The sequence below is a fragment of the Acipenser ruthenus genome, unplaced genomic scaffold, assembly GCF_902713425.1.
Source record: "Acipenser ruthenus unplaced genomic scaffold, fAciRut3.2 maternal haplotype, whole genome shotgun sequence".
Taxonomy (NCBI): domain Eukaryota; kingdom Metazoa; phylum Chordata; class Actinopteri; order Acipenseriformes; family Acipenseridae; genus Acipenser; species Acipenser ruthenus.
Genome location: NW_026707945.1, coordinates 1 through 10,000, shown reverse-complemented (window position 1 = coordinate 10,000; position 10,000 = coordinate 1). Strand labels below are relative to the sequence as shown.

Sequence of the window (10,000 nt, the reverse complement as noted above, 5' to 3'; positions counted from 1 at the left end):
ATGCAGCATAGTGTTGTTTTTTTTTTATATTTAATAATCAGTTATCCATTTCTGATAACCCTGAGACTTGGATTGAAAGCAGAGGTAAACTCCTTGGGGATTCGGAAACAAAAGTGTGTTCAGAACTCCACAGGGCATCCCAGCGTTACACTGGAAACTATGCAACGCTATTGTTTGAGATGCGAGCCTTCCCTGTCATGTCGTTTTGAAATAGATTAATATGAGGTGTCGAAGGGGAGGAAGTTGCACATACAGTACAGTATGCATCATGAATAGGGCTTTTATTCTGGGGAGTGTTCATTATGTTCAGCGTCAAACTGACCACTGGGTTTAGGCAACAGGTTGTAGATCACTATGGAAAAACACTTTGTACGCAAATTGAATTTTGATTGACATTTAGAAGACCCTGCAGCTGTGAAATGAATTTCAAACATCTTAGAATTCGGAAAGGTAGAATACAGAAAGATACATGTATTTGAAAGCTGTTCTTGCCTGCAGTCTGCTGGCATTGATTGATTGGCTAATAGGTATTTTTTTGTCTCCTGTTTGTTTTTGTTGCTCAAACCATACAGACATACTTTGTATAGTCTGGAAGTTAATTGGATTTACATTCTCTCATAGGTAATTTTTAAATCCCTATTTTTATTTTCTTTCATACACATTCAATCCTACATATACTTTGGTGGTGTCTCATAATTTTTTTTTTTTTATAAATGTTTAATTTATGCATGCGAGAGGAAATGTATAACTTACAGTTTATCTGATCTAAAACATATTGGTAATATGAAGGTTTTTTTTTTAGTTTTGCAATATAAAGAAATGCATGGTTTATTTTAAATAAAATGCTGCTTTTCAGAAACAATACCACAAGGAATTGGTGTCATATCAAAATTGGAGGGGCGCTCTCAAACCTTTTCAAATAGATGTCCTTTTATATTTAAGGTGTTTTTTTTTGTTTGTTTTTTTTTAAAAGATAAAAACCAAGCTTTTAAATATTTATAAGTAACATTTTTTATCATTTAAAAAGGGTATTTAAATTTGCACCCAGTCCTGGGTTTCAGAACCTCCCTTGTTTATGGATATTATTGAAAGGACCTGGAGCCAGGAGTTTGAACAATCAGACCTTGAATCCGTTAATAATCTCAAGAATAGGGAGTTGTTCATGCAGCTGTAAAGGAGGACAGATTGCATTATAAATCAAACTCCTGGCTCCCATTCATATGCTGCAACATAAGAAATGTAGGCTATGCTTCATTTAAAGGTAGTTCGGTATGCCAGTGCTGGTGTGAGCTTCAAGCCATACTTCAATAAAAGAGCCAAGAGATTTTAGTTTCTTTTATTTTAGGCTGTGTGCACTGCGTTTTGGATCTATATTGCTGCAGTAATATAGCAGCGCATGGTGGCAGAATCACCTGGCAAGCTAACTTGCCGAGCCAGGCTGCAGTATATCTTTAGAAGTCTGAGCACTGTACTGTAGGCAGCATATTGACAGCAGCTCGAATTCAGCAGCTGTTTTCTGTAGAACCAACTCCAGTAAAGGGGCAGATCTTAAACACAAAGGCAGGGAGGAGCAGACTGCCCCCTGCAGAGCTGTGCATTGTAACAAGGTATAATCAGGTACATTTCATTTAATCGTGGGCAGCGACTCCCACAAACCAGTTCATTATTTCCATGTTAAGCTTTTTTTTCCATTCTTTATTGCTCTGAGGTGAGACATAATAAACAGCATTTTCTGCAGCTAAATGTGCCTACCTTAAGTTTCCACATTTAATTTTTTTTTTATCACCGTGGAAAAATCTAAAGAAGCACGTTGCTCACGGCAGTTAAATCGATAGTCCCCCCCTCTGTGTTCCTGAAGAAAAAGTTAAACTGATTTGAGAAGGAAAAAATACATTTTGCTCAAGTTTTTTTAATGATTTTTTTATTTACATTATAAATTGGAAGATAGCTTGATTTTAAAGGACACCATTAAAAAATAAAGCAGTATTTGATATTATTGGAAACGTGGAATTCAGGTTAATAATTGTGTTCACTAGTATTTATTAACTAATGTAATCTTTTTTTATTTATTTATTTATTTTAACCTTTTGCAGTCCCAGGTTTTTTTTTTTTCTTAATATTTTTTCACCTCCTCTGTTGTGTGTTGTCCTTTTTGTCTGAAATGATTCTGTCCCCTTGGCTTATAAATGTCACCGTCCTATAATAATTTGCATTGACGCTGTAGTTCATGAAGACACACAATGCGGTATGCCTTTCAGCATAGAGGTTTCCTGTTTCCTTACCAATAAATATTCACAGACAAATAAACGAGCGCATTGGTTCACCCGTACAGGAAATGGGTCCTGTGTTTAGTGTTGACATCACTTATGAACATTGAGCTGCCCTATTTATTGAGAACTGCCCTTGTCAAAACATGACTTAATTCTTTGGGGTGAGTATTGAGATTGAGGCTCTGTTGCGATATGTATTGCAATACATATTGGAATTCAGCGCTGAATGATGCAGTTGTGTTTTTATTTTTTATTTTGTTTGCTACCAAAATAAATCTACATGTATAAAGTGTGCTCTTTGTTATTTTTATGGAATTTAAAGTATTAGAATGTAGTATGACAAATGAAACTCTCCTATGAAATGCCCAGTAACTTGTTTTTGTTGGATCCTCTGAAGTACGTGCATGAAAAACAATATTTTTATATAGACCTTTTATTGCCATAAAAACATAACTTTCCAACATCCAAAAATAACACTTTACACCTGCAATAAAGTACATTCAACATGCTGTTCTTTTTAGACCTTCACCATGTTCTTTTTCAAGAGGATGAGTGTATCTACAGGTTTAGGTTTCAGAGAAGCCCTCTGAGCAGTGACGATATCTCCTGCAGCATAGAAGACCCTTTTAGATGAAACCAAGTTAACACATGTTCAGCAGTCTGTAATTCAGCTTTCACTTCAGCCTTGACTTTGTTGTACACCGGTGGTTTTATAACTTCTGAATTGTTTCCAGCTGGGTGCTTGATATCGTGGGTCCAGGACGTTCACCAAGCCTCTGAAGTCTGCAGAATCCACCGTTCTGTATGGCCTGAAGTCTTTAAGAGCATTGCTGAATTAGCTGGGTATTTCGACCCGGGCATAGATGTGATTTTTGTTTCTTGATTGCTGACCTGAAATCAACGTACTAGCCTTATTTGTTCACTGGGAGTCGAAGCTCATTCTGGAAGTAAGACCCGGTGATGCTGGTGAATGTGATATGTAAGGTTGGTGTTACCACCAGCATATTTTACATATTTATATTTTACTTCATGCCATACAGCCATCCTTTATATTTTTTTTATATATATATATATATATATATATATATATATATATATATATATATATATATATAAATAAAATAAAAATATTTTTTTAGGAAATGATTCCAAACACGTGACTTTGCTTTGCAGAATTTAAGCAGCTCAAAATCTCCATGTGCTTCTGCCATATTTTCTTTTGTGTTGGCACTGCTCGCATTACGAGTTCTCACATTATCTCACGAGATAATAGCCGACATTTTTCCGTAGATGTTTCCCTGAATCCGTTAAACCAGAAATACCGGTGTTGTTCAAATACCAATTTATTGTATTGTCTGATGAATATCCCAATATACCGGTATATTGATGTTATCGCACACCACTATTCATTCTCTGTTTCAGTATTGGGCCACCTAAGAGCACTGATGTTAGGCTTATGTTGCTGAATACTATATTTAGGGGGATGTTTGTGTGTAAAGTGACGTGCGTCCGCATGTAGCGTATATTTCACAATTTCATGTTTAGGTATATTGAGATCTACTTAACGAATCATTGCAAAACTTGTTGACATTTCATAGCACAGGTTCTTGAAGTTACCTGATTTTGAGGTCACTTTGAGACTAGAACCAATCCTCCCAATTTGATAAACTTTTGTTACAAAAGGGACACTATTGCACTTGTACAGTACATGTAGCAGCTGCAAACCTCATTGAGCCATGAATCCAAGTGAAATGTACTTCAGCAAAATACAATGATTGGGTGAGAGCACATGCACATTAGGGTTGGATCAATAGAGTATCGTGATTTTATCAGGAATACATTTAGACTTTGATTATTTATTTACTGTACTGAAAAAGTCTTGATTTAATGGTATCATCTGTGATTTGATTTAATCATGTTTTTAACAGTTCTCTCACGCAAAAAGATCAGTGCCTCTTTTTCCAAGATGTTTTGTTCCTCTATCTTTTTGTAGACAACCTATTTTGCCCATGAAGAGATTCTGGAAGAACTGCTAACTTGGGAGAAAGTCAGTCACAAGGCTATCCTGCATACATCTGATCTGCATTGTATGATCTATGAACAGTTCTTTCACAGTGTTGTGCTTGTAATAGGAGTTTTTTGGCCAGCTTTGGAGACCGGTTAGCATGTTTTTGGTGTATTGTATTGCAGGACTTCAACTTGATCTATACACTCTCATTGACATGTGGAAGCAGGGCCATGCTGCGGGTTAGAGGCCCTCACTTGGGGGACAAAGCATGAAGACATGTGGATTTAGTCTTTTACTCGGGAGCCTGCTCCATTTCATCATTGAAAAATGTGAAGTAAACCCTCTTCCTATAGGATGTGTATGTGCTGGGATTCCCCTTTCAACGTGTCATTTGTATTGCTGCTCTCTTGCAGGCCGATCGTGCCGTGGAAAGTTTTCCGACAGTGCCTTCACGAAGTCCACCCAATCAGCTCTGGGTTGGAGGCGATGGCTCTTAAGTCCACTATCGACCTGACCTGCAATGACTACATTTCTGTCTTCGAATTCGACATCTTCACCAGACTCTTCCAGGTAATTTCAAATAAAAGTACATGAATACAGGGGTTCCTCTCAGAATGGAGTACGTGTTAAATACAGGTTGTTTTTTCTTGTTTTAGTGTGGATTTCTCAATGGTAGCCTTCACTATACATTTTTGTCCGGTAGTCTTTGTATTACAAATAGACAATCTATTCCATCAGGGACTCTCTTGACGTTTGTGTTTTACTCTGGCATTCTGCACATCGAATATAGTGTGGTAGCTACTGACAAAAGGAATTAACATACAGTAGGACTCTATTTATGCAATTTAATGACACTATAATCTGCTGGCATGATCTAAATCTGTGCTCGTAATATTGGCTAGTTTATTGTTATATAAAGATGCACGAAATGTTAGAGCTGTAAATAAACAAGCAAGAAAGAAGATGCCAGTTTGTAATGCTGCATCATTTATGTTTTTTTCTAAAGAACAATTGAGAACGAGTGCTTGCTGACTGAGTACTGTACAGTCTCCCATATACTGTAGGTTGCTTTGTTTATGCTATGAAAGTTGTTGTTTTTTTCAGCTGCAGGGGCCCCCCCTTTTAAGGTTATGATTATAAATGTCACCTACGAGGTATATCGCACACCTCAGGTAAAGCATCTTGCATTGTGAAATGGAAACCGAGAAAGGGGATCACCTTTTTTTCCAAGTACTTGTTTTGTTACACTTATAGGAAACACCTACAGTGTTTCACCACATGTCCTCATAAAAAAAAACGACTGCTTTAGAAGACTCAATGTTCCGTTGCATGTCAAATCAATACTCCCATACCAGTTTTCAACCTAAATCCTGATACTTTTTTAATGCTGGTGTACATACAGCATTTCAATAATTAACCATTCAGAGTTCTCTTCAGATTTATCAAGATTAAACATCCAGATTCGGACATATTTCAATGAAGTTTTTCAGTATTTAAACTGCAAGGTGAAAGGCACATGAAATGGCAGCTTTTGTACAAGTTGAAGATGTTGAAGTCTGGAGGCATGTCTGTTGTGGATAGGGAGGGAGACCTTCTTGAACAGTTGCAGTGTCTCTATTCTCTGCCAGCAGGTCACTTTTATAAATGGGTTCGGAGTTTCAAATGCTTTAGATGAATCTTTTTGTAAGTGGTAATAAACGGGTTGCTGATCCACCCACCCTGCAGCCCCCCCCTGGTCCTGGAGAGCTAATGAAAAGCACCCCTTCGATGAGTCATGCAGCGCTGTAGCAGTTGCACAAACACTTCCACTGAGCGTGTCGAATTACTTCTTCCCCTGCCAGGATGATGCTTTTGTTTCCCTGCCTTGGCTGGGATTCAGTTCAGATTCTTCATTTTTTTTTTTATTTATTTATTTATTTTTTCCCCAAAGCTGCAATACAAAAAAAAAAATCTACTTGCCTCCTGGATCCACTATTTCACTGATGCTGTAAAGCATTCACTCTACTCTATTTTAGTGTAAACAGCTGGTGTGGACTGAAACAAGAACAGTCTAGTTTCAAAGTGTAAGCTGTATCTCACCTTCTAATTCTCCCAAGTGCTAATGCAAGAGTCTTGACTTCAAAACTTGCAGAATCACTGCGATAAACCCCAGGACCACTTTGAAATTGTATTGTTCAAATACTTAAACTTTTAATCACACAACAGATGATGCATTTAAGTCTTAGTTGGTTATGCCGAGTGGCCACTGTGCATTTTTATTTGGCATAATTTAAGCTGTGTGGGGGATGGGGGATCTAATGCACATGTTGAGTTGTATACAGTTATTCCATGCACTCTGCTTCCTCGTGATCAAGTGCTTTTCAGGAGCTTTATAACAAAGGGAGCAATGGACACTATGATATCTATGTAACCACCCTGTGTATATGTACCACAAATCATTACTTTTCCTGTAAAACAAACCTTTCCTAATTTTAAGAAGATTGCTCATCCCCAAGTTATTATTAATGTCGTTTTTTGATTTAAAAAGTAAATAAAATTTGGTGGTTAACAATGCTGGTTCTTGTCCTTTTTAGCCCTGGGGCTCGATCTTAAGGAACTGGAACTTCCTGGCTGTGACTCACCCAGGATACATGGCGTTCTTAACTTATGATGAGGTGAAGGCTCGGCTACACAAATACATCAACAAGCCTGGGAGGTGAAGCTCTGCAGCTGTGCAAGCTGCTTAAATCTGTTATTAGTTCTGTTGTCAGAGGTTATTATCACTGTCTTTGTGTCTTAAATTACACCTCTCCTGCACAATGCAGGAGATTCTCCCGGAGGCCCTGTAATATGAAGCGTGGGAGTGGCAGGGATTTAAACTCATTAAAAGATAGTTGAGGCACACGCTGGTCATCTTGTACGTATGTTTGAATAACCCATTTCCTCAAGCTACTGATTTTATTAAGCTTATAACCAGAAAATTAATTGTAATTGAAGTTTCATAATAAATAAAAGAAGGAATAACTATTAGTAATCTGTTTTCCACAGCAACCTATACAGTTACCAGTTTCTTCCACATGTTATTAACTTCATGCCTGTTGAACATGTTCAAGCAATATCGCTTCAACCAGGTACCCCTGGGGTCCCCAAGAATTTCTGGAAACTACCGTTTTGTAAAATAACATACAGTAGTACTATTGCAGGAAGTATTTATCCCCTGGCAATTACTCTCCATTAGCTTTCTGTATAGTTTATTAGAGATAGAACGTTTAAGAGCGGAGACCGCAGGTTTGTTTACATAGTGTTACAAATAAATTAGTTAAGCATAAGGCGTGCCCAAAATCAGTGTTATACTTTTTGCTTTTGGAAACTAATGAGCGTACAGCACTGAAATGGGGCACTGAAATCCTCGGTTGTAGAGTGGGTGGTCTTCAGTTAATCTCAGTCCCGAATCTCTGCATGCAAATACCAGTTCACTGATGAATGTTAGCGTCCTCCGCAAACACAGGAGACAGGGTGGGGGAGGGGGGGGCAGTTCCATTTATGTAAAGTATTGGCTGGTCTGAAACACTCCGCCTTTCAGATCATTAAAATAATGGAACCTCTCTAACAGTACACATTTTAAAAAGCCAGTAAAATGTCAGGGCACACCCTGGTTTTAAAGATTAAAATCGGCAGTGGAATTATGATCAGTCTCTAGTTCAAAACTGAACACCAGGCTTTTCAGTTATCAAACTCTTGGATGGATTGTGTGTTGCTGCAATCAGTTTGTCACAGAATTCATTAACACAAATCAAAGTTAATTAATTTACAATGTAAACATATACTGTAGGGTGTAGGTCTAGGGTCCTTTTTGTTTTGTTCAGTTATACAGCACATTAAGTCATGGCGCGTGTGTTTTTGAGTTTTCAAGTTCTATGAAGTTGTTAATATAATTCTTCCCTGTTTAGAGTGCTTGTAGATTTCTATCTGTTCTGACAATGATGGGAATAAAACATAAACGAGTTCAGAATGGATATTAGAGCACACTTATTCTTTTTAAAACCATTCATGCAGCAGCAATGTAATTGGGAGGGAGATATTACATCTACAGTAATTGTTTCTTTGTTGATTAAAACAATGCCTGGTTGTCTAATACTATGATCACTACAGTATGTATGCATAAAAGTAATGGTGTGTGTATACAGAGTATAATGATAAACGTTTTAATGTTACATTTATTAAATCGCACTTCATTGAATTAATGCAGCGAAATGTGGATTAAGAAGAATTTTAATCTAATCCCCTTTTCCTGCATGGTGCTCGTATTCACTGTATGCATTAGAAAGTAATCCTGGTTTTGTAAAATGATTGCTCGGGTTTGTTCAGTGTTGCAGTTAAGTATACATTGCATTAGAGATGAGGCTTAGGGCTCTTGCCTTCCCTGATGTGGTCGACTGCCACAGGGTAATGCTCTCTGACTGGGGGCTCTGGTTCTCAAGTAACAAACCTTTTTGTTTGCATTCTTCTCTCCAGCTATATCTTCAGACTGAGCTGTACTCGGCTGGGACAGTGGGCTATCGGCTACTCCACCAACGATGGGAACATCCTCCAGACCATTCCACACAACAAGCCCCTGTTCCAGGCTTTAATCGATGGGTGCAGGGAAGGGTTGTACGTATATGGATATTCCTATAATCCAATAACTAGTATTACACAAGCAGTGCATAATGCAGCTAAAAAACTAGAGGTACAGTATTCGCAACACATTGTTAGTGATATTCATGAAGTCAGAGCACACAGAGGTGGGGAAACACTATTTGCTGGGGGGTGGGCGGGGTTCAGTGGTATCAACAAGGCTTTGAACCAGAACAAAATGCTTTAGAATCTGGCAAGAAGCGACATTTCAAAGCAACACTCTCGGCTTCCTCCAAACAGCCTTTAAATATGCCGCCCATATTCTACAGGGTGATTTTTAGAAAGTAAGCTTTAACACATCAGTAATCGGCCAGTACTTTTAAAATGCATCCATAAATGATGTCGCATGCTTTTTTTTTTTTGCTTTTTTTTTTTTTTTAATACATTTGTTGCGGTAAATGATATGTGAAGACAGGGTGCGGTGACATACTTTTCACACTAGTGGTACCTGATTGTTTATGATTGACGGTATCTCGGGAGGCATGTTTTTTCATGAAGCTATGCATGGCTGTTTAGTATATGGTATTATGTTCACGCTGTGGATATTGGTCACAGTGACCCCTCCTTTTTATGTTACTGACACCCACAACGTGGTGTTCAACAGGAAACTAACATGGCTGAATTTTAAAATCTTTCTATATTGTGCATTTCTTGTCGGCAGTGCAGTTTCAGAATTTCATGTGATCTAACCTGCTGAAGCTTTGCTCTCGTGTGTCATGACATGATTCAACCTAGCCTGTTGACTTGTAATACACGCTGAGGCACTTGGAGACAGTTACTAGACTATATGCAGCCGTTACTGTTACTGATCAGCTAACCAGCAAGCTGCCCACCTCCTCGGGCTGGTATTTGTGTTGGTAGAGGATATTACACAGGCTGCAGTTTACAAACCTGATGAATCAGAAGTGTGAAGTTCCATTGTCTATTTATAAAAATGTATCATCTGTGGCATTGTGGAATTTTAAGGACTGTTGGTTTTTATTACGGAAATATAAACAAAATAAATGAAAATAATAATGAAAGAATTGCAACAAAAAAATTATTTTAGTTTAGATTTTTCAATAAT

General features: G+C 37.8%; 1 protein-coding gene across 1 annotated transcript in view; it reads left to right on the top strand.

The window, feature by feature from the left end:
- The window catches only part of LOC131728551 (E3 ubiquitin-protein ligase CBL-B-like), a gene marked incomplete at its 5' end in the record, with an annotated part of 16,074 nt that extends 6,847 nt beyond the window's left edge, over positions 1 to 9,227 (top strand). Inside the window, 3 exon segments of the mRNA XM_059019564.1 lie at positions 4,692 to 4,848; positions 6,852 to 6,973; positions 8,773 to 9,227. Coding sequence (XP_058875547.1) covers positions 4,692 to 4,848; positions 6,852 to 6,973; positions 8,773 to 9,121 — 628 coding nt within the window.
- Positions 9,228 to 10,000: the final 773 nt, after the last annotated feature.